This window comes from Pelophylax lessonae (assembly GCF_965119305.1).
Source record: "Pelophylax lessonae genome assembly, chromosome: 5".
NCBI lineage: Eukaryota > Metazoa > Chordata > Amphibia > Anura > Ranidae > Pelophylax > Pelophylax lessonae.
The window spans coordinates 321,529,353-321,555,839 of NC_138772.1; the positions used below are offsets into that span (position 1 = coordinate 321,529,353).

General features: G+C 41.8%; 1 protein-coding gene across 3 annotated transcripts in view; it reads left to right on the forward strand.

Moving 5' to 3' along the window:
- BPHL (biphenyl hydrolase like) overlaps positions 1-24,939 on the forward strand; it is a 185,535-nt gene extending 160,596 nt beyond the window's left edge. For all 3 annotated transcript variants that reach the window (XM_082258074.1, XM_082258075.1, XM_082258076.1), the window contains 2 exons: positions 7,160-7,283; positions 24,809-24,939. In XM_082258074.1, coding sequence (XP_082114200.1) covers positions 7,160-7,283; positions 24,809-24,899 — 215 coding nt within the window. In that variant the 3' untranslated portion in view covers positions 24,900-24,939. The remainder of the gene's footprint in view (positions 1-7,159; positions 7,284-24,808) is intronic.
- Positions 24,940-26,487: the final 1,548 nt, after the last annotated feature.

The following is a 26,487-nucleotide window of genomic DNA, read 5'->3' on the forward strand; positions in this document are numbered from 1 at the left end:
CACAATCTCTGACCATCTCCTGTATCATTGTCAGCACACCGTCTCTGACCATCTCCTCTATTATTGTTCGCACACAGTCTCTGACCATCTCCTGTATCATTGTGACAGGATCCTCTGTCTGCACCCTGTCTGTGGCAGGATTGTCTGTCTGCACCCTGCTGTTTGTGGCAATATCGTCTGTCTGCACCCTATCTGTGGCTCCAGTGTTTGTTATCGTGTTAGCCAGGTAAGAGTTTGCTTGTCATTACCATAATAATGGGCCATACACACTATAAGATTTTCTGAAGACTTTTTCCTTCAGATTTACCTTTTCTATGTAGTGCAAGGGCCTGCCAGATTGCATACAAATTAAAAGTGTTTAGGTTTTACCTCATATTATCTGGTTTTAGTAAATCTAAAAAGTCTTCAGAAAATCTTATAGTGTGTATGACCCATAAGATCATCTCCTTTATCATTGTCCACACACAGTCTCTAACCATCTCCTGTATCATTGTCCACACACAGTCTCTGACCATCTCCTGTATCATTGTTGAGGGATTGTCTGTCTGCACCCTGCTGTTTGTAGCGGGATCGTCTGTCTGCACCCTGACTGTAGCTCCAGTGTTTGTTACTGTGTTAGCCAGGTAAGAGTTTGCTTGTCATTACCATAAGAAGACCATCTCCTGTATCATTGTCCGCACACAGTCCCTGACCATCTCCTGTATCATTGGCTGCACACAGTCTCTGACCATCTCCTGTATCATGGCCGCGCAGTCTCTGACCATCTCCTGTATCATGACTGCAAACTATCTGACCATCTCCTGTATCATGGCTGCGCAGTCTCTAACCATCTCCTGTATTATGGCCGTGCAGTCTCTGACCATCTCCTGTATCATGGCCACGCAGTCTCTGACCATGTCCTGTATCATGGATACACAGTCTCTGACAATCTGCCATATCGTTATCTGCACACTGTCTCTCCTGTATCATGGCTGTGCAGTCTCTGACCATCTCCAGTATAATTGTCTGCACACAGTCTCTGGCCATCTGTATTATTGTCTGCACACAGTCTCTGACCATCTCCTGTATCATTGTCCGCACAAAGTCTCTGACCATCTCCTGTATCATTGTCCGCACACAGTCTCTGATCATCTCCTGTATCATTGTTGAGGGATTGTCTGTCTGCACCCTGACTGTAGCTCCAGTGTTAGCCAGGTAAGAGTTTGCTTGTCATTACCATAAGAAGACCATCTCCTGTATCATTGTCCGCACACAGTCTTTGACCATCTCTTGCTTCATGGATGAGGATCTGCTTGGATGTGTGGTCTGTGACTGACTGTGTTTCTTAGCAGGGGCTGTCCCTTAGTTGGATTGGACTGTCCCTTAGCTGGATTGCGTTGTCTCTTAGCTGAATACAGGGGGGATATCTCTCTGCTGAATACATGGCTGAATACAGGGGGGATATCTCTCTGCTGGATACACAGGGGATATCTCTCTGCTGGATACACGGGGGATATCTCTCTGCTGGATACACAGGGGATATCTCTCTGCTGGATACACAGGGGATATCTCTCTGCTGGATCCACAGGGGATATCTCTCTGCTGGATACACGGGGGATATCTCTTTGCTGGATACACAGGGGATATCTCTCTGCTGAATACATGGCTGAATACACGGGTGATATCTCTCTGCTGGATACACAGGGGATATCTCTCTGCTGGATACACGGGGGATATCTCTCTGCTGGATACACAGGGGATATCTCTCTGCTGGATACACAGGGGATATCTCTCTGCTGGATACACAGGGGATATCTCTCTGCTGGATCCACAGGGGATATCTCTCTGCTGGATACACGGGGGATATCTCTTTGCTGGATACACAGGGGATATCTCTCTGCTGGCTACACATGGGATATCTCTCTGCTGGATACATGGGGGATATATCTCTCTGCTGGATACACGGGGGATATCTCTCTACGGGATACACGGGGGATATCTCTTTGCTGGATACACAGATGATATCTCTCTGCTGGATACACAGGGGTATCTCTCTGCTGGATTAATGGGGGATATCTCTTTGCTGGATACCCGGGGGATGTCTCTCTGCTGGATACCCGGGGGATATCTCTCTGCTGGATACCTGGGGGATATCTCTCTGCTGGATACCCGGGGGATATCTCTCAGCTGGATACACGAGGGATATCTCTCTGCTGGATACACAGGGGATATCTCTCTGCTGGATACACATGGGATATTTCTCTGCTGGATACACGGGGGATATCTCTCTCTGCTGGATACATGGGGGATATCTCTTTGCTGGATACACGGGGGATATCTCTTTCCTAGATACATGGGGGATATCTCTTTGCTGGATACAGGGGGGGATATCTCTCTGCTGGATACACAGGGGATATCTCTCTGCTGGATACACAGGGGATATCTCTCTTCTGGATACACAGGGGATATCTCTTTGCTGGACTCACGGGGGATATCTCTCTGCTGGATACACAGCAGATACTGTATCTCTCTGCTGGATACATGGGGGATATCTCTTTGCTGGATACACGAGGGATATCTCTCTGCTGGATACACGGGGAATATCTCTCTGCTGGATACACGGGGGATATCTCTCTGCTGGATACACAGGGGATACCTCTCTGCTGGATACACATGGGATATTTCTCTGCTGGATACATGGGGGATATATCTCTCTGCTGGATACATGGGGGATATCTCTTTGCTGGATACACAGGGATTATCTCTTTCCTAGATACATGGGGGATATCTCTTTGCTGGATACATGGGGGATATCTCTTTCCTGGATACACAGGGGATAGCTCTCTGCTGGATACACGTGGGATATCTCTCTGCTGGATACACGGGGGATATCTCTCTGCTGGATACACGGGGGATATCTCTCTGCTGGATGCACAGGGGATATCTCTCTTCTGGATACACAGGGGATATCTCTTTGCTGGACTCACGGGGGATATCTCTCTGCTGGATACACAGCAGATACTGTATCTCTCTGCTGGATACAAGGGGTATATCTCTTTGATGGATACATGGGGGATATCTCTTTGAAAATGAAATTAGTCATAAATGAGTCCTTATCAGACTGGAACGGATTACATGGAGTCCAGGAGAAATGGGACTACTTAAAAGGTGCATTATTGAAGGCAACAGAAAATTGCATTAGACTTGTCAGTAAAAGCAAAAAAAGGAAGAGACCACTGTGGTACTCAGCAGAAGTGGCCCAAATCATTAAAAATAAAAAGCTAGCATTTTGTAATTATAAAAAAACCCAGAGCAATGAAGATAAGGAAATCTACAAGATTAGGCAGAAAGAGGCCAAGCAAGTTATAAGAACTTCTAAAGCGCAGGCAGAAGAAAAACTAGCTCAGTCTATGAAAAAGGGGGATAAGACATTCTTCAGATATATAAATGAAAAAAGGAAATTAAAACAAGGAATAACTAAATTAAAAACAAAGGACGGAAGGTATGTAGAAGAAAATAAAGGGCTAGCTGACTGCCTTAATGAATACTTCTGTTCAGTTTTTACAGAAGAAAAAGAAGGAGAAGGACCTCCACTTGAAAGGATGACTAATGAATCATTTGATGCATGTGTCTTTACAGAGGAAGACATTCTAAGATTGCTGTCTAAAGTGAAGACAAATAAGTCACAGGGTCCTGATGGGATACACCCAAGATTATTAAAAGAGCTTAGTGGTGAGCTGGCAAAACCATTAACAGATCTATTTAACCAATCATTAGTAACAGGAGTCGTCCCGGAAGACTGGAAATTGGCAAATGTCGTGCCCATTCACAAGAAAGGTAGTAGGGAGGAATCGAGCAACTATAGACCAGTGAGTCTAACATCAATAGTAGGCAAATTAATGGAAACCCTATTAAAGGATAGGATTGTGGAACATCTTAAATCCCATGGATTGCAAGATGAAAAACAACATGGGTTTACTTCAGGGAGATCATGTCAAACAAATCTTATAGATTTTTTTGACTGGGTGACTAAAATAATAGACGGTGGAGGTGCAGTAGACATTGCATATCTAGATTTTAGTAAGGCTTTTGACACTGTCCCACATAGAAGACTTATCAATAAACTGCAGTCATTGAGCATGGACTCCCATATTGTTGAGTGGATTAGGCAGTGGCTGAGTGACAGACAACAGAGGGTTGTAGTCAATGGAGAACATTCAGAACAAGGTCATGTTACCAGTGGGGTACCTCAGGGATCTGTACTGGGACCAATTTTGTTTAATATCTTCATAAGTGATATTGCAAAAGGCCTCGATGGTAAGGTTTGTCTTTTTGCTGATGACACAAAGATATGTAACAGGGTTGATGTTCCTGGAGGGAAACGCCAAATGGAAAAGGATTTAGGAAAACTAGAAGAATGGTCAGAACTCTGGCAACTGAAATTTAATGTGGATAAGTGCAAGATAATGCACCTGGGGCGTAAAAACCCAAGGGCAGAATATAGAATATTTGACACAGTCCTGACCTCAGTATCTGAGGAAAGGGATTTAGGAGTAATTATTTCAGAAGACTTAAAGGTGGGAAAACAATGTAATAGAGCAGCACGAAATGCCAGCAGAATGCTTGGATGTATAGGGAGAGGTATAAGCAGTAGAAAGAGAGAAGTGCTTATGCCGCTGTACAGAACACTGGTGAGACCTCACTTGGAGTATTGTGCGCAGTACTGGAGGCCATATCTCCAGAAGGATATAGATACTCTAGAGAGAGTTCAAAGAAGAGCTACTAAACTAGTACATGGATTGCAGGAAAAAACTTACCAGGAAAGGATAAAGGACCTTAACATGTATAGCTTGGAAGAAAGAAGAGACAGAGGGGATATGATAGAAACATTTAAATACATAAAGGGAATCAACTCGGTAAAGGAGGAGAGCATATTTAAAAGAAGAAAAACTACCACAAGAGGACACAGTTTTAAATTAGAGGGGCAAAGGTTTAAAAGTAATATGAGGAAGTATTACTTTACTGAGAGAGTAGTGGATGCATGGAATAACCTTCCTGCAGAAGTGGTAGCTGCAAATACAGTGAAGGAGTTTAAGCATGCATGGGATAGGCATAAGGCTATCCTTCATACAAGATAGGGCCAGGGACTATTCATAGGATTCAGATATATTGGGCAGACTAGATGGGCCAAATGGTTCTTATCTGCCGACACATTCTATGTTTCTATGTTTCTATGCTGGCTACACGGGGGATATCTCTCTGCTGGATACACGGGGGATATCTCTCTGCTGGATAGTGGATACACAGGGGATATCTCTCTTCTGGATACACAGGGGATATCTCTCTTCTGGATACACAGGGGAAATTTCTCTGCTGGATATACGGGGAATATCTCTCTGCTGGATACACGGGGGATATCTCTCTGCTGGATACACAGGGGAAATTTCTCTGCTGGATACACGGGGAATATCTCTCCGTTGAATACACGGGGGATATCTCTCTGCTGGATACACGGGGGATATCTCTCTGCTGGATACACGGGGGATATCTCTCTGCTGGATACACGGGGGATATCTCTCTGCTGGATACACGGGGGATATCTCTCTGCTGGATACATAGGGGATATCTCTCTGCTGGATACACGGGGATATCACCGAGGATAATAAGTATACCTTATGTTTAATGATATTTGATAAAAGAATAATTGGTTACAGAAATTTATAGAAACTGAATTCATAGTTCATAGGATTTAAGGCTCTTAATATATTCAATTTATACAGTTAATTTTTATCGCTTAAACTATTTTTTGCATTATGGGCGTGAGTGGAGCCTCATGTCTAAGTTTTGACTAAGGCCTCACAAAGTCTAGCGCCGCCTCTGAGTGCCGCACACTGATTGAGGCTGAGCAGAGGCTCGAAGCAGAGCCTCTGCAAAGGATAAAGACGCAGCCGCAGTAGGCTGCCATTAGTCTTCCTGTTGCTTCCACCAGAATTATTCACAGCAGCTCTGTGATGTCATCATGGGTCAAAGTGGAGCTGATTTGTGAAGTGCAAGGAACAGGCACCATTATCACAAATTGTGGTGATTCTTTTGTTAGTATAGCATACAGGTTAAATTATTTTGTTGTTACATCTGTTCTATATTTATTTGCTTAATGCGTGTGAATTTTGGAGGTGTCCTCGTAAACTGGAGCTTTACAAAAAATGTTGCACTTTATTTGTTAAAAAAGGAGTATGTATATGTATATATATATATATATATTGTGTGTGTATATATATATATATATATATGATATGTATATGCTGTGTGTATGTGTGTGTGTGTATATATATATATATATATATACAGTATATATATACAAACCCTTTTTTATTTTTGGGGTGGGAGGGGGGAAATCTTGGGTGAGTTCCCACACTTTTTTCCCAGGACTTGACCCCTGTCATTCTAATATGCAGTTTTCTCTTAAATGTATCTAATGTATGTGTACTAAGTATGTCTAGTGACTCTGGGCTGTTTTCAAACCAGTAGTTTTTAGAAACATAGAAAAGTGATGGCAAAAAGACCAAGTAGTCCATCGAGTGTGCCCATTTTTTTTTTTTTTTGTTAACTCTATTGTCTGAGTATAGATCTATGTTTGTCCCAAGCACGTGTAAAGCAATATACTGTTGACTGTCCCACTACCTCTCCTGGTAGTTTATCCCAAGCATCAACTACCTTTTAAGTAAAATAATACTTTCTAAGATTAGTTTTGAACTTTCCCCCTGTTAGTTTGAGGTCATGTCTCTGTGTTCTTGATTTTGTTTTTTTATATTGAAAAACTGCCCTCCTGAACTTTATTCACCCCCTGATGTATTTCTCTGTTGAAAATAATTTGTTGTGCTGATTATTTAATAAACTACCCACAGTTTTTTTAGGGTACTCTTTCAGCCCTTTGTGATAGCAGAAGATGCATTTTTTTTGGTTGGGCATGAACTCCAAGACATGATTATGGTATTGTCAGGAACCCTGCTGGAGGAATTTTGTTTGCTGCAGAAGCTTTCTTTTCAGATTTATGCACCATCTGTCACTACATACAGTATACATTGCACTAAACTAGATTAAAATATTTGGTTTATTAGGAAATGTTAAAAGAGCCACCTGTACCATGCATAAGACTAAATGCAGTTTATGCTTCTCTTAGGTAATATATGTCGGCACTTGGTACCCTTAATTGATTGTCCAACGTTAATTATTCATGGTGTTAAAGACTCACTGGTTCCATCATTTCATCCAGAATATCTTCATCAGCACATTAAAAACTCAAGGTAAGAAATAAGCCTAAATTCTATCCTAGGCTAGGTTCAAAATATGTGAATGGGTGTTTGCGCACTCACGTCACAGATACAGCAGCCTATTCATTTGAATGGGCTGCTGTACCTGCGAGAAACACGGGGAATGAAATCCCTGATAAAGAAAAGGAGGCACCTACCCCTATTTACTTCAGCAAAATTATCAATAAGTGAACATGAACTATGAAAAAACGTGAAAGTAAGGCACTACACCCCAAAAATGTGTGAATGGGTAACTCAAAACCATATACATAAAAATCTGATAAATGCAAAACTCTTAAAGTCAAAAATAAAAGTCAGTACAAAGTCCAAACAGTAGACTATAGTATACTAGTAGGGTAAAATACTTTATTCCTCCTGCAAACTCACCAATAATAAATGACCTCTTATGACAAGAAAGTCATTAAGCGCTTATACCAACAATTGCAGATATCATTAAATTAAACTGGCAGTTCCCCAGCAGCTCTTAATGGTTCTCAGACTTCATATAGGCTTCTCCCTCATAAGCAATCAGTGACATGTACCAAAAGAAAACTCTTAGTGCAGTATTTTTATTGATAAAATTAACACACGGAAAATAATGTATAATAACACATTTTATTGTGCCATAAGTCGGCACTAATATAGACAGCCTTTGGTATGTGAAGACAAAACTGCTCCTCCACTCCATACCTCGGATCCAACATGCACGTTCCTACCCCCAAAAATGTTGTCCCCGAAAACCCAAATTCACACATTTTGGGGTGTAGCACCTTACTTTCATGTTTTTTCAAAGAAATCATTGACTTTTTTTAAAAACATGCCACATAAAACCACAAGGTGCTGCTGCACCATGCAGGTACACCTGCATAGGTGGGATGCATGGGGATGCCATTAGGAATTAAGGGCACCTCTGCACATCTGCTAAATAGCATTTTTGTGCAGGTCAGGAACGCACGTGTTTATAAACAATAAGACCATCCTTATCTCTCTGCTATAGTGGGCCATCAGAAAATTTCACTTCAGTGTTCCAGTAATCTAAACCATTGTTTAAATATGCAACTGCAAGTAATCTAAACCATTACTTAAATAAGCAACTGCATTTTATATATGTGGCCAGGTACCAGCTATTTTATAACAGAAACCAAAGGACACTGATAATTGGAACGATGGATTGAGCCTTTTTCCTCATAACTATGAGCTAAGGTGTGAAGAAACGATGGACTCTGTTGCTGGGGCTATGTGGGGCCAAGAGCAAGGTGTCAAGCTGGAGCTGTGTACAGTGATTGAGATACTGGGAAGTAGATGGACTGAGCGGCAGGTCGTACATTTAGTGAAGACTCTGGTGCCAGATCAAGAGGTCTACCATACTGACATGACAACAGAGTTTGCCATGAACTGTACTTGTGCATTGCTAGAACGGAAGAGGGCTATACCTACCTGCTTCCAAAGGGACAGTGTATGTCTGTCAAAAGAGATTAAAGGCCGGGTGATCCCATTTGCTACCCACTGTAGACTCATCAGGGGACCATCCACAAAGCAGGATCAGAGAGTCCAGTGTCGGTAGATACTGGCCCACCTATGATTGGGTTTTCTCCTGCATCTCTCTATTCGGACATGAGCAAGTTAGTTGAGAACTTAGTAAAGAATAGTTCTGCCTCTGTCAATCAAGGATATTGGAAATTTTGTTTTTCTCAGGGCAAGTTCCAACTCCCACATGAGAGGAAGAATTCAAAACCTGGATGGATCAGGCGACGCAATCTGTGGAGGGATGGAATGTTTTGGAAGCAGTAAAGAGGCAAAGGCTCAGTGAGAGCCTTAGAGGCCCAATGGCTAAAGTGATTTGCAGCCTGAGAATAAGAAAACAGGATTGTTTGGCAATAGATTATATTGAAGCTTTGTATGTTGTGTTCGGCTGAGTGGAGAAACCTCCAGACCTTTTGTACAAGTTTGAGCACACTCACCAGTGCAGGCATGAGAGACTTTCTGCATATATTACACGAGTAGATACGATTCTGCACCATATTTTTCTAAAAAAAAGGGAATCAATCCCTGAGAGGCAGATAAAGTTCGATTGGATCAGATTTTACAAAGTGCATGACCTAATCACCCAATTGTTTTAAAGCTGTTGCTCACAAACTAACCCTACTTATCACAAATTAGTAAGGAAAGTGAGAAAGGAGGAGGCTTTGCTAGAGGAAAAATACCAAGAACCAAAAGAACTGCCCAAATCTACTTCCAAGAAAGAGAAAGTGTCTACTTGGGTGACCCAGATGGACAGGTGCCTCACAGATGAGGATAGCGAGGGTGACAAAGCAGATGAACACCTAAGCCCTTCCAACACGAAAACTGTTAACAAGACGGCACTAACAGAATTGCTGACTCAAGTCGCTCAAACTCAGAATCAGATACAACAAGCTCTACTGTGGTGATGAAGACACAAGTGAAGCTGCAAGCGGCAAAACCAGATCTTGGGGGGGGGGGGGGGCACACGCACAGAGTCAATACACCACCTCCTTCTAAAGTAGCTTTCAGATCCTTCTAGCAACTATCAGGGAGAACAAAGACAAGAAGTCAATGTCAGTTAATATACCATTTTCTATAGTTTCAGTTCAAGCGTGTACACTAAAGCCTTATTAGATACTGGGGCCTAAGTAATGTTGTTTTATAGTGACTTTTATGACAAGTATCTGAAACACATCCCTCTGTGCAAGCTGAAAGAATTCGAGATTTGGGGCATTGGCTCTAAAAATTTCCCCTATGATGGATACATCACAGTTAAACTAACCTTCGGCCCTTTAGCCCCAGAAGGATTTGCCCCCTTCCTGACTTATTTTGCGATTCGGCACTGCTTTTGTTTAACGGACAATTGCGCGATCGTGCGATGCTGTACCCAAACGAAATTTATGTCCTTTACTTCCAACAAATAGAGCCTTCTTTTGGTGTTATTTAATCACCTGTGTGATTTTTATTTTTTGCGCTATAAACAAAAAAAGAGCGACAATTTTGAAAAAGAAAAAAAATATTTTTCACATTCTTTTATATGACATTCTCAAAAAAAAAATTTAAAAATCAAAATTTTTTAATATTTTAGGCCAATTTGTTTTCTGCTACATATTTGTGGTAAAAAAAAAAAATCACAATAAGCGTATTTTGATTGGTTTGCGCAAAAGTTATTGCGCCTACTAACTACGGGAAACATTTATGTCATTTTTATTGTTTTTTTTTTTACTAGTAATGGCGGCGATCTGCGATTTTTTTTGCAGGACTGCGACATTGCAGCGGACAGATCAGACTCCTAACTGACATTTTTGACACTTTTGGGGGTACCAGTGACATTACTACAGTAATCAGTGCTAAAAATATGCACTGTTACTATAATAATGCCATTGGCAGGGAAGGGGTTAACAGTATTGGTGATCAAGGGGTTAAATGTAAGCCTAGGGGAGTGATTCTAACTGTGGGGGGGATCACATGGTCTCTGTGATCATTGCAGGGAGAAGGACGGATGGCTTTGTTTACATCAGCCGACCGTCTTTCTCCCTCAGCGGGGAGAGATCGCCGGTGTCAGGCGGCAATCGTAGCCGCCTGACACCCGCAGTGGCTTCCCCCGGGGACGAGCGGGGGCGGGAGCTCGCCGGCGGCGGCACGCGCTCACCCCCTAGCGGCCTTCAAGCGAGCGCCGTATATGTACGGCGATTTGCCTGTAGGAGCCAGCCTGCCTCAGTATATCTGCGGTGGCTGGTCGGGAACCGGTTAATAGTGGGGAAGACAGAGATGTTTAATACGTTAGTAGTTGTATGTCCAAGACCGCCAGGAACAAGTCAAAATTCCCTGCTAACTGGAACAAACACTGAACTAAAATTAAGATTTTACACTAAAAGTAATACACCCTCAATTGCATCAAGCCTTTCTATGGGTAGTTCAGGAACAGAGGACCTCAACGGAAGGGGCAGGAAGATTGTGGAGTCTAGACTCAAGGGAGAGAGTGCTGCAACCTGGTGAAATAGTTTGCATGAAGGCCACAGTCAAGTTGACTTGGGATCAGCCAGGACCCTTTGTCGTCCCTGAGTCCCTGAGGCTGATTCTCGGGGAGAGAAGACAGGAGTGGAGCTAATCCCAGAAATAGTGCCCATGAGAGCCTTGTCCTGGAATGGAGGGAAAGTGCAGCTCAGCCTTTGGAATACTACTAACTCCCCCATCAAGTTGAAGCCCTGAATGGTGATCAGACAAGTAAGCTCGACTACTTCACTGACACCTCCTGATTTAGTGGGGGGAGTGTCAAATAAGAATTCAGAAGAAGAACCTCGTTCCTCGCATACCCCGTTGCCTCCTAAGTGGAAGAAAAGTGTCAAAGCTCAGTTCTCGAGATGGGAAAGATGTTTTCAAATAATTTTTTGATGTGGGATGTCCTAAAAGCACCCAACACAGGATTCAGTTGCAGGACGATAAGCCTTTTAGAGAATGAGAAAGAAGAATACCCTTGAGTGACCTAGAAGACCTTAGACCAAGTATCCACATACACTGCCAACAATACAATACTTATACACAGTGTATATATATATACTGTATATATATATATATATACTATTCCTCAAGTATATATATATATATATATATATATATATATATACAAACCCAAATCCCAAAAAGTTGGGACACTACAAATTGTGAGTAAAAAAGGAATGGACTAATTTACAAATCTCATAAACGTATGTTTTATTCACAATATAATATACGTAGATAACATATCAAATGTTGAAAGTGAGACATTTTGAAATGTCATGCCAAATATTGGCTCATTTTGGATTTCATGAGAGCTACACATTCCAAAAAAGTTGGGAGGTGTAGCAATAAGAGGCCGGAAAAGTTAAATGTACATAGAAGGAACAGCTGGAGGACCAATTTGCAACTTATTAGGTCAATTGGCAACATGATTAGGTATAAAAAGAGCTTTTCAGAGTGGCAGTGTCTCTAGGAAGTCAAGATGGGCAGAGGATCACCAATACCCCCAATGCTGCGGCGAAAAATAGTGGAGAAATATCAGAAAGGAGTTTCTCAGAGAAAAATTTGAAAGAGTTTGGAGTTATCATCATCTACAGTGCATAATATCATTCAAAGATTCAGAGAATCTGGAACAATCTCTGTGTTTAAGGGTCAAGTTCGGAAAACCATACTGGATGCCCGTGATCTTCGGACCCTTAGACGGCACTGCATCACATACAGGAATGCCACTGTAATAGAAATCACAACATGGGCTCAGGAATACTTCCAGAAAACATTGTCGGTGAACACAGTCCACCGTGCCATTCGCCGTTGCCATCTGAAACCCGATAGGCCGAAAAAGAAGCCATATCTAAACATGATCCAGAAGCGCATGCATTTTCTCTGGGCCAAGGCTCATTTAAAATGATCTGTGGCAAAGTGGAAAACTGTTCTGTGGTAAGACAAATCAAAATTTGAAGTTCTTTTTGGAAAACTGGGACGCCATGTCATCCGGACTAAAGAGGACAAGGACAACCCAAGTTGTTATCAGCGCTCAGTTCAGAAGCCTGCATCTCTGATGGTATGGGGTTGCATGAGTGCGTGTGGCATGGGCAGCTTACACATCTGGAAAGGTACCATCAATGCTGAAAGGTATATCCAAGTTCTAGAACAACATATGCTCCCATCCAGACGTCGTCTCTTTCAGGAAAGACCTTGCGTTTTCCAACATGACAATGCCAGACCACATACTGCATCAATTACAACCTCATGGCTGCGTAGAAGAAGGATCCCGGTACTGAAATGGCCAGCCTGCAGTCCAGATCTTTCACCCATAGAAAACATTTGGCGCATCATTAAGAGGAAGATGTGACAAAGAGGACCTAAGACAGTTGAGCAACTAGAAGCATGTATTAGAGAAGAATGGGACAACATTCCTATTCCTAAACTAGAGCAACTTGTCTCCTCAGTCCCCAGACGTTTGCAGACTGTTATAAAAATAAGAGGGGATGCCACAGAGTGAAAACATGGCCTTGTCCCAACTTTTTTGAGATGTGTTGATACCATGAAATTTAAAATCAACTTTATTTTTCCCTTAAAATGATACATTTTCTCAGTTCAAACATTTGATATGTCATCTATGTTGTATTCTGAATAAAATATTGAAATTTGAAAATTCCACATCATTGCATTCTGTTTTTATTCACAATGTGTACAGTGTCCCAACTTTTTTGGAATTGGGTTTGTATATATATATATATATATATATATATATATATATACGAGATAATCATGAATATCATATTACCTTCCATGGAAGCATATCATAAAAACAGTGCAAATAACACCAATGCAATTGCGCACAGGATAAAAAATGTATAAACAATGTGACAGGAAAAATGAAATAGATTGTATTAGAGCGATCCGTCTAAAAGCGGCTTAGCTTAGGTATATAAGAAAGAAAAAGGACCGCGCTCATAAAATACATATATATATTAAAGTCCAATGTGCATTGTGAGTTCTGTGCTCAAAAAATGTCCCACATTAATTCCATATAAATTCCATAAGGATAGTGGAATCTTGCTTCAATAAACATCAAACCACCAGCCACTTGTGTTCGTGGATTAGAGTTCTCTCCTTCACCGGCACCGCATGCACATCCCACTTACCAAATATAGTTGACCCCTATTACAGGCAATCAGAATGAGCTTTGGATCAAGGGTATACAGCACTGTCCTAAAGGATGATGTTGTCACTCGAATATCTAAATATTGGAACTACCAATGCATAAAGATAATCCAGGCAGGTATAGAGAGGGAAAATAGGAAGCCTAATCCAGCCGGACACTTGTCGGCGCACTAGTGCCCTGTAAAGTGTCCAGCTGGATCAGGCTTCCTATTTTCCCTCTCTATACCTGCCTTTATGCATTGGTAGTTCCGATATTCGAGTGAAAACATCATCCTTTAGGACAGTGCTGTATACCCTTGATCCAAAGCTCCTTCTGACTGCCTGTAATATGGGTCAACTATATTTGGTAAGTGGGATGTGCATGCAGTGCCCGTGAAGGAGAGCACTAATCCATGAACCCTAGTGGCTGGTGGTTTGATGTTTATTGAAGCAAGATTCCACTATCCTTATGGAATTTATATGGAATTAATGTGGGACATTTTTTGAGCACAGAACTCACAATGCACGTTGGACTTTAATTGCATAATTGAGAATATATATATATATATATATATATATACAGTATCTCACAAAAGTGAGTACACCCCTCACATTTTTGTAAATATTTTATTATATCTTTTCATGTGAAAACACTGAAGAAATTACACTTTGCTACAATGTAAAGTAGTGAGTGTACAGCTTGTATAACGGTGTAAATTTGCTGTATTCTCAAAATAACTCAACACACAGCTATTAATGTCTAAACCGCTGGCAGCAAAAGTGAGTACACCCCTAAGTGAAAATGTCAAAATTGGGCCCAATTAGCCATTTTCCCTCCCTGGTGTCATGTGACTCATTAGTGTTACAAGGTCTCAGCTGTGAATGAGGAGCAGGTGTGTTAAATTTGGTGTATTATCGCTCTCACTCTCTCATACTGGTCACTGAAAGTTCAACATGGCACCTCATGGCAAAGAACTCTCTGAGGATCTGAAAAAAATAATTGCTACTCTACATAAAGATGGCCTAGGCTATAAGAAGATTGCCAAGACCCTGAAATTGAGCTGCAGTACAGTGGCCAAGACCATACAGTGGTTTAACAGGACAGGTTCCACTCAGAACAGGCCTCAACATTGTTGACCAAAGGAGTTGAGTGCACGTGCTCAGCGTCATATCCAGAGTTTGTCTTTGGGAAATAGACGTTTGAGTGCTGCCAGCATTGCTGCAGAGGTTGAAGGGTGGGGAGTCAGCCTGTCAGTGCTCAGACCATACGTCGCACACTGCATCAAATTGGTCTGCCTGGCCGTCGTCCCAGAAGGAAGCCTCTTCTAAAGATGATGCACAAGAAAGCCCGCAAACAGTTTGCTGAAGACAAGCAGACTAAGGAAATGGATTACTGGAACCATGTCCTATGATCTGATGAGCCCAAGATACATTTTTTAGGTTCAGATGGTGTCAAGCATGTGTGACGGCAACCAGGTGAGGAATACAAAGACAAGTGTGTCTTGCCTACAGTCAAGCATGGTGGCGGGAGTGTCATGCTATGGGGCTGCATGAGTGCTTCCGGCACTGGGGAGCTACAGTTAATTGAGGAAACCGTGAATGCCAACATGTACTGTGGCATACTGAAGCAGAACATGATCCCCTCCCCTCAGAGACTGGGCCACAGGGCAGTATTCCAACATGATAACAACCCCAAAAACACCTCCAAGACAACCACTGCCTTGCTAAAGAAGCTGAGGGTAAAGGTGATGGACTAAACAAGCATGTCTCCAGACCTAAAACCTATTGAGCATCTGTGGGGCATCCTCAAACAGAAGGTGGAGGAAGGCAAGGTCTCTAACATCCACTAGCTCTGTGATGTCATCATGGAGGAGTGGAAGAGGGCTTCAGTGGCAATCTGGGAAGCTCTGGTGAACTCCATGCCCAAGAGGGTTAAGGCAGTGCTGGAAATGAATGGTGGCCACACAAAATATTGACACTTTGGGCCCAATTTGGACATTTTACCTTAGGCGTGTACTCTTTTATTGCCAGCGGTTTAGACATTAATGGCTGTGTGTTGAGTTATTTTGAGGGGACAGCAATTTTACACTGTTATACAAGCTGTACACTCACTGCTTTACATTGTAACAAAGTGTCATTTCTTCCGTGTTGTCACATGAAAAGATATAATAAAATATTTACAAAAATGTGAGGGGTGTACTCACTTTTGTGAGAAACTGTAGGTGACAAGTTCTCTTGTTGAAGCATCCTGGGTCAATTAGGCTCCATTAACATCTGAGTGTATAGTTTTAGGTGTTTTTTCAGGCATTTTTTTGCCTGAAGGCATTGACATCTAACAAAAGCGCAGGTAATCTGTCAAAAAAGAAGCTCCTGTACTTTTTTGAGCTTCAGGCATTTTTGCTTCAGGTGACAAAACGCTCATATGTGAACAGGGGCCTTTGAAATGAATGGGATTTTGCTCGTTGGGCTTGTCTGAGACTTCAGATGAGTGTTTTACAAGATGAAAAACACTCAGGTGTGAACAGAGCCTAAGGCCCTGAATGTCTCCTTTGTACACCACTGCAACTGATAGAACATGATCTGTGTTCTATCAACCACTTCACTGCGCACTAATTCCAGTGACTGACAGCTCATACATGTCACTTCCTGGTCTGTGTATAGAAAGGAGGCTCAGTGGATGGAGGCCTGTTGAGCTCCTGCTGCCCTTCCAAGCAACAGCTGCCATGACCGCAATGGGCCCACAGGTGGGACAGCGAATCGCGATAAACATGGCGGGGGGGGGCACGCATGGGAGGCGACATGGCAGGGCACATCACGGCAAATGTGGAAGTGATCAGCGGCTTCACAGCCGTTTGTATCACTTCCACATTGAAAGCCGACAGTCGGCCTTAGAAAAGCACACACATGCCCAAATGTGTATTAAAAGCACATGTCTGCAACAGCTAAAAGTCTTAATCCCCAGCAAGTGGCTGGGAAATCAGGATTTTACCACCCCCTCCATCCCAGCGCCCTAAGGTGGCTGCCTAAGCTGCCTTATGGTTGCGCCGACCCTAGTCCTGGGCAATGTGTTCTGTTCTGCTTTTTTTGCCTCCTCTTCTTCCCCTTCTCTTGCTTTTCTTTTTTCTTTTATTCTTTCTGGGGGGACCTCTAAAAAAATTCCCTAGATTGTTTGATATATATGGGGACTCTAAAACCATATCTGGATTGGAATTGAAATTTTCCAAATCTGCCAAGAGCTGAACAGTATTCTGTGCAGAAACTTTATATACTACTGATTGTGATTCTGTAATGGCCACTAGATTGGAATCTTCTCTTAGTTTTCTGCATTAGACCCTAGCAGATTCATTTTCTGTCTCCTCAGGACAATCCCAGGTGTTAGCATCTATGGGCTTTAATCCACTAGCAACCTCTACTATCCTCTAATTAGATGTCGTGTATAAGAGTGTTTCTCAACCTTTTTTTCAGTAGAGGCACCCTTTAAACATTATGAACAGTCTCGAGGCACCCCATTATCAAATGTAAAAACTTTTATAGTTTTACATAGTGCAGCAACATCCACACAAGTAGGACACCCAATGTTAAAGGTGATTTAATCTTCCATCAAACTGGTGCTGATTAGTATTCCAATGTTTCTCTTCTCCCTCGGTTTTTCTCCATCACTCAGCTAATGTGACCCCAATGCTGATGGAGAGGGGCAGGGGAGGGTCAAACTGAGGATGCCATTGGTTGTTAGAACGCCGTCAGCTAGAAGGCTGTAATAGTGCATAATAAAAACCTGCGGCTTTGTGTAACTAAAAGGCAGGCTTAATCCACACGCCAGGTTGTGTATAATTTTTGGGCAATTTTTAGGCATTTTGCCAAGGCACCCCTAAAAAAAAACCTCAAGGCACTCCAGGGTGCATGGGCACACTTGTTGAAAAAGGCTGGTGTGTAGCCCAATTTGCAGCCTGTTTTGGAAATAGTATTACATTGTAACATATCCGTGAAAATACAGGTGTCACTTTTGTATTTACCATTGCCTGAAGAGATACATTGTTTCCTTGGAGTAAATTTGTGAATATCAGAGATTAGCTTCCTTAACCCTTTCACTTTTTTTTTTTTTTTATTCTTTTTTTTTATTCTTTATGATATAACACAACATGACAAGATAATATGACTGGGCCTTAAAATGATAATATGATAATATGAAATAGGCCTTAAAGAACAATCTTCAGTAACACAAATTTAGAAGACCATAGAAAAAGAGTGTCCCGTTTGCTTTTTACCCTTCATTCATCGTGTGTTATGAACTCATTTAACTTCTTTTTAAAAATACATTGAACATTTTTTATTTACCGTATTTTCCGGCGTATAAGACGACTGGGCGTATAAGACGACCCCCCTTATTTTCAAGTTAAAACATAGGTTTTGGGCCATATAAGACTACCCCCCCCCCCTTCCGAAGCAAGGCAACACCATTGAAAAACATCCGATTTCTCATAGATCTCCAAGGTACCCCAAGTACTGTAATACATGTAATCTCTCATAATATCTCCAAGGTACCCTAAGTATAAAAGTATTACCAGTAGATGTAATCTCAAGACGCTGGCTGTGCGGGAATCCTGTACTGGTATACCGTATGCACCGTAGCTTCGGCTACATACAGTATACCGCGCTAAGCCAATCATAGTGAGCGATGTATTCTATTATTGAATGCAAAGCCTGCTCGGATTGGCAGAGTCAGAGAGGCGGGCTGATGTTACTCCGCCAATCCGAGCAGGCTTTGCATTCAATAATAGAATACATCGCTCTCTGATTGGCTCAGCGCGGTACACTGTATGTAGTCGAAGCTAAGGTAGATAGGGTATACCGGTACAGGATTCCCACACAGCCAGCGTCTTGAGAGATTACATCTACCGGTAATACTTATACTTAGGTTACCTTGGAGATATTATACTCGGCGTATAAGACGACCCCCCATTTTTGGGGGATTTTTTTGAGGTTCAAAAGTAGTCTTATACGCCAGAAAATACAGTAATTATTTTTGCATAGCCCGTTCTGGGACTATAGAATAACTTTATATACCCACATAGAATGAAGGTATCATCTAATATTTAATATCACAAGAGACCGTTTGATTTACTTTAGGTGTATGGGTGCTAGAATGCAAAAACGTGTAGTGATTTAGCCTTTTAGTAACTTTTTATTCTCAATTGTGTAAATATCTTTTATATGACTTTTTATAGAGTCGGTTTTTATTTTGCTCACACAAATAGGCTAATGGTTGAAATGATAAATGTCACCCCAACCGAACAAGTGATATGCTTCCATGCATGGTAATATGATTTTCATGATTGTTTCTTATATATATATATTTTTTTTTTGAATTGTATGAAAAAATTTATATTGCCATTTTCATTTATGTCAGTATGTATATAAGTATTTTATTGTTGCCACTGTATAGATGTGGATATTTGGCAATGAAGGGGTTACATTTATCAATAATAAAAAAAAGTTCAAGGAAAAGACATACCAAAAAAAAAAGGAAGTTTTAGGCAGTTTTTAACCCAGAAAGTGCAGATGATCCACAGTTACTTGCCATGATCCTATAAGGACACATAAGTGATCCAGTCTTCACTTACTAAGCTTGACAGACCCACATGAAATTACTGCTAAGGGGTCCACATCATCTGGTAAGTGCAATCACTTTTGGGGAGTGGGGCACCAAGCACTGCATGAGAAAAATAGGAATTTTTCAGCGCTTCCACACTTTGGCACAGAAGCACCTTTATATTTGAATAATTAATAGACTTTCACTACTTGCTTGTCATGTAATATTGGACTAAATTTTTCACATTGAAATTACATGTTTTTCGCACTTTATATTTAGAATTGTAATGTCATATTGTGGATTTAGGTTTAATAATCATTGCACTTAAACACTTTTGGTTAGTAATAAGCATCGGCACGCTAACTGCACAATTAATGATACAATGATTCAAAAATATTTTTTTCTTAAATGACACTGTGGTTGCACTGTGGTTTAAAGACTTTCTAATACTTTCACTGGGTAATAAACAGCGGCAGCAGATTTTATATTCTTTATAATATAACATTTTATTTACCATTGAGCACATATATACGTAGCGCAGGTTTTTATTTTCATTTTATTTTATATTAACTACATTTATAAATCATTTCCCCAAACAAACATTAGAGTTAATTTTTCTTTATACCATATTGGGATTAATAAAATCCATGTTCATTTTGACAGGTAATGTGGTCTGTATTTGTTTATTCCTTGCTATGAATATATTACTAAGGTGTTAAAGGAGTTGTAGAGTCAGGAAGGTTTTTTTATCTTCATGCATTCTATGCATGAAGATAAAAAGCCTTCTGTGTGTAGCAGCCCCCCCAGCACCCCCCAATACTTACCTGTGCCTCTTCTCTGTCCAGCGATGTCCATGAGTCCCTCGGCCATCCTGGGACTCTCCATCCTGATTGGCTGAGATACAGCCGTGGTGCCATTGGCTCCTGTGACTGTTAATCAAAGTCAGTAAGCCAATCAGGAGAGAGCGGGGGTAGGGCCAAATGGCGGCTCCATGTCTGAATGGACACACACAGCTGCAGCTCGGCTAGGTGCCCCCATAGCAAGCTGCTTGATGTGGGGGCACTCGATAGGAGAGAGTGGCTAGGAACAGGAATGAGGACCTGAGAAGAGGAGGATCCGGGCTACCAGTGCAAAACCAACTGCAGAGAGGAGTAAGTATAACATTGTTCGTTATTTAAAAAAAAAAAAAAAAACGAGACTTTACAATCACTTTAATCTGTTAACAAAATTTGTTTATTTTTCTTTCAAATCCTTATCTTCTGTTTACATAAAGAAGTACCTTATCCCAGGTCCCCAAATGGATTGAAAATATCAAACTTCTCCTGACCGACAATCAGTGCCAGGCACCCCCTCATCTGCTTCTACTGTGAATTATCACAGCAGAAGCAGCATGCCCCCTGCAGGCGGAAGTTCCATATACGTGCATAGTGCATTAATGCACTTTTACGGCTGTATATTGAAGTGCGTTAGTGCACTTTTACGGAAGTATATTGAAGTGCACTTTTACGGAAGTAGGTCAGTGCAGTTTTACTGCAGTATATTGTAGTGTGTCAGTTGAGTGTTTCTGTGTAGTGAGTACTCAACCTAAAGTGGACCAAACACCACTTTACATTCATTAAAATGTATCCAAGTACACATTTCACCGTCTCCTATTACATTTTTGTAATAAGTCAACCCCCCCTATAATGTCTGGGAGGATAACAAGGAGAGGTAGATGTTCCCATGACACTGTGAGGGGACCAGCAGCATGTGTCTAAAGGCAAAGGGGATGTGGTCTGTCCTCAGGCAAGGCACCATTTCCTCTGTTTAGTGATTGCCCATACTATCCAGCCACAGTATGCAGAGGAAGTGGTGGACTGGTTTACTAAACCATCCTCCTCATCCTTTATCACCCAAGCAGAGACTAGTGCGCAGTCCCCCGCAGCTGTCAGAATGGCTTATTCTGCCTTTTTGTCTACAGCTACTCCTGCCATAGCCCCAGCATCATGCATGGAGGAGTCAGCAGAGTTATTTGAACAGCAGTGCATATCGGGATACCCATTATTCTGAGGGGGCAGCAAGGCATTTTGGTGCTGTCGAAGAGCTGACACACTATAAGCCTTAAAGCATATCACTTGAGCGCAGGAGAGCATTGTTTGGATTGCTGCTGCTTCAGTGGCTTGGTTGATGGAGTACCCCAACCAGAAGAGAGAGACACAAGCTGTGTAATGCCTAGTACACATAATGAGAAAATAGGATGCAAAATACCACTTTCGGAGCGATCGTCCCATAATCTGATCGTTAATACACAGCTTTCGAAAGCCGATCACGGCAGTCCCTTTACCTGAAAGGGACAACACAAATATTTTTCCTCGTAAGATAATAGAACTAACTATTTTTATGTAATCAGTACAGTATTCAACCGTAAAAAATTGAGTGACCAAGACCGCACATGCTTGGAAACAAAAGAATACATTACAATACAATACTTTAAATCATCGCGATTCTGTCTTACGAAATTTTTTGTAACTCTAGTAACCTATTGGTTTTCAATATGAGACCAGCGTGCAAAAAAAAAATGGACAATCATTTGTCTAATATTCTCATAGTGTGAACCAGGCTTTAGCCTAGTCTATAAAAAGATGACATTTTTAGTAAGAGATTCCAAATGACTGGTAAATGGGTAATTGAAATCACCGTTAATTAAAGATTCATTGGGTGCTTTCTAAATCAGTGATTGTATCAGAACTTTGTTTTCTACAGTTTTTCACGGCTTTGGCTTTGATCGGGACTCCAGCCAACCGGCGGACGTGCCGGCTGATTGCTCTGGTCTCCCGGTGGGACAGGAGACCCGGGCAGAGCCACAGAAAGCGGCGGGGGGGGGTCCCCTCCCGCTCGCTGGGATAACGGCCGAGCGGCTCCTGAGCCACATTGACTGTTATCACCTGAAAGCCGACCACCAGCTCTAAAAAATGGTACCAGGATGATGCCTCTAGCTGCAGGCATCACCCCGGTACAACCACTTATCTGAGCCGACGTTTGGCTACATTGATTCACAGGAAGTGTTTAATGTTTTTAATTTATGAACAATTATTTTTTAACATAATGCCCCTTACACACAGGGCAGGCTCCGTTGCTCAGTGGGGAATCTGTCTGCTGATCCCCGCTGAACTGGTGGATGGCTGGTTATGCAGAGTGGACACAGACACAACCTGCTTTCTTTCATGGGCGGTGGGATGTAAATGTAAATCTGTTTACACCTGACTGCCATCCCATCCAATCGATGAATGGGAAATGGATCCCCATCCATCTGTTTTTAGCAGATGGAATTTCAGTGGGTGTCAAGGGACATGTTGTGTTCATTGACAACCGCTGCTCCATAGAGGAGACTGGAGGGTCCGATCAGGTCCCCCCGAAAAACTGATAGGCGGACCTTATCAGTCCGCCTTTGTGGAAGGGGCCTAAAGCCTGGTTCACACCTATGCATTTTTTAGTGTGTTTTCAGTTTTGCAGAAACACACTACAGCCATTTAACATGGGTTTCTATGAGTCGCATTCACATGTGTGCATTTTATGGAAAGGGCCAGGTACTTTTTTCTGGTTTTTGATTACATAGACTTCGATGGATCAAAAACGTCTAATGAAAAATTCAAAATGCACCTGGAATATGCAAACTACAACCTGCATAGGTGTGAACCAGGCTTCAGAGTGTATGTTTGAAATAATAATTATTTGTAGCACATTGTTTATTCTTTTTTTTCATTGTCTGGAATTTTGCTACATTGTTTATAATTTGTATTAGATTGTGTAGTATTCAGCAATGTACTTGTGGGAAATTCAGATTTTTACTATACTGTGGAGTTGATTTGCGCTGTGGGGATTGCCATATACAATTTCCTTTAGGTAAGTTGTTTGGAAATAGTGTGGAAGGGTTTTATTTAATTTTCATTCCTTACACACGTGTGCTAGAGCAAAACCCAAGGGGTGATTCCAAATTTTAGAAAGGGATAGCAAAATAGGATCTGCTGCTCCAATTGTTTGTAGTGCACAAAGTGGTCACCGCCTCCACCTATAACTGGTCTTAGTGGTAAGGAGCACTGGAAGGGCGGACGCAGATCAAAAAAATGAAGATATTTCCAGTCACAACTTACCAACCGAATTGACCTGTCTAACAGTATGCGTTAAAAACAGGGGTTTGGTTGCACACATTAACAAATACATGCGTAAGCTGTAGGCCGCGACAAGGCACCCTGTGATCTGCAGTCCCTAACTCTACAATTTAAAGAGTCTCTACAATGAGAGCACATGCATTTAATGGGATAGATGGAGGACAGGTGACTAGAGGGAGCCCACCAGGGGCGTAACTACAGGGGTTGCAGGGGTTGCAATCGCTACCGGGCCCCATGCTCCAGGGGGCCCGGTAGCAAACCAGTGGGTAAACTTCCAGGATTGCAAAGGTCACACTTGCAACCGGACCCTGGCATTGCACCACTGTGGGGAGGCCCCAAGATTGCAGGAAGGGGGCCCACTGCAGAACTTGTGAAAGAATCCTGCTGCGGGACCGTAATAAAAGGCCATGCAACGAGTGTAAAGAGCCCCAGGATTAGTGGGAAGAGCCCTGGGCTTGAAGGTAAGGGCCCCGGCCAGGGGTCTGGGGGGCCCTTCATGGTTTCTTGCATCAGGGCCCTGAAGGTTCTAGTTACGCCTCTGGAGCCCACCCCTCCATAAAGGCACAGGGTCACACTGAACACCCAGCACATCGCACAATGGCGGCAAAGGTGTCAATGCGTTGCCTGGCTCAATATAGATATCAATAATGCACAAAGTGGTCACCGCCTCCACCCATAACTGGTCTTAGTTGTAAGGAGCACTGGAAGGGTGGACGCAGATCAAAAAAACGAAGAGATTTCCAGTCACAACTTCACAGGGTGCCTTGTCGGGGCCTGCAGCTTACGCAGGTATTTGTAAATGTGTGCAACCAAACCCCTGTTTTTAACGCATACTGTTAGACAGGTCAATTCGGTTGGTCGCTGGCTGGTTGGTAAGTTGTGACTGGAAATCTCTTCGTTTTTTTGATCCAATTGTTTGTAGGCTTAAATGGAGAGAACATGCAAGTAAAATAGAAGGAATGCTGTTTAGGTGAGAATCAACTGACTATGTCAGATACCAGTGAGAAATAATATGTAAATTGGAGGTTTTGTACTGAATATTAGGGGAAGGGAGTTGCTAAGCTCTGTTGGTATCATATCTACTAAAAAATAAATATTGTTAAAATATATATATATTTTTTTATATATTTCAGATTACATCTGATGCCAAACGGCAAACATAATCTTCACCTGAGATATGCTGAAGAGTTTAACAGTTTAGCTGAACAATTCCTGCTCTCGTAATGATATTTTTGGAAGGATGGGTCTTCAATGATCAGTGATTGCCTATCTTTGTAATGGAAAAAAATGATCCACAAATTAACTGCATTTAAGACAAGAAGAAAATGTGTTTTTTTTATGCACTCATCACAAAATCTTTGCCTACACAGTAGTTTTTATTTGGTAAATGATGCATTTTCATTTTTAAGACTTTAAAGCGGAGTTCCAACCTAAAAAAAAAAAAACTTTGCAGCATCAGGTAGAGTAAAAAAACCTGAAAAAGAATTAGATAATTATTATTATTTTTTTTTGTTTCACTTACCTTGTTTTTAATGATAATTAACTTACCTTCCTTCCTCTTCCTCCGTATGCGGCCGGGGCCCCAGACCTCACTTCCTCCTTTGCATTGCGTCCTGGGAGATGAGCGTCATTAATCCCAGGATGCAATGGGAATGGCCGGCTGCTACTCTGATTGCTGATCGCAATCTACAGCGCATGCGCGAGATTGCGATCGGCATTCTGGGTAGCTGAAACCAGGAAGAAGGACACAGCGGGGGACACAGCGGCTTCGGACGCCCACACCGGAGATGGCCGTGCTCTTCAATCAATTTTAAAGGTAAGATTTTATCTTTATTCATTTACTGTACTCTACTGTAATGTGGGAATGGTATTAGTGTAATTGGGGATAGTTTAGGATTAGAGTATTTTTAGGGTATTTTTAGGTAAAAAATGTTTTTGTGCCCGGAACTCCGCTTTAAGGCAAAGCTGTGTTTGTTTGTTAATTCAGGGTAGAGCATCAGGTTTACTTTAAACCCCCTCCCACCTGGCCTATTGTAATATGATTGTCAAGCGAGAGCCCTGTTATCCTGGGATGATGTCAAATGACGTCCTCCCAGTATAGCACCCCATGGGCCACACTCTGGCACAATCTGTCACCCACTGTGTCCACCACTGTGATACAGCCAATGACAGATCACTGTACCGGCCTGCTGCCAGTACCATGCAATCGCTGAGGCGAACCACAGCAGATTACATGACAATTATAAACAATGAAAGGCTTTGATTCATGCCTTTCATTGTATACTATTGTAATAAACTCTGTGATCTGTCACTGTGATCAAATGGTACAGACAGGGCTAATCACAGCCCATCTGTACCATGTGATTAGCTGTGGCCAATCACAGCTAATCACTATAGTAAACACTTAATGAATAGTTTTCATTCAGAAAAAAATGATTGCTTATAACTGAAAAATTCACAGTTATAAACAATCAATCACTGGTAACACTGTATTGCTCTGGTCACTGTATGTAAAAAAATGTAAAACAAAAATATGTAAAAGTTTTTTTTACATACTGTCACCAGTCAGTGTCCCTGATCACTGCCACACCAGTTATATGATGATGCTGTACTAAATTGGTGACAACATGTATTAAATTGTAAAAAATAGTTGGGCCTCAAGAAATGAGATAGGCCATCAGTGCATCAGGATTTATCGATTTCCAGATATACAGTATCTCACAAAAGTGAGTACACCCCTCACATTTTTGTAAATATTTTATTATATCTTTTCATGTGACAACACTGAAGAAATTACACCTTGCTACAATGT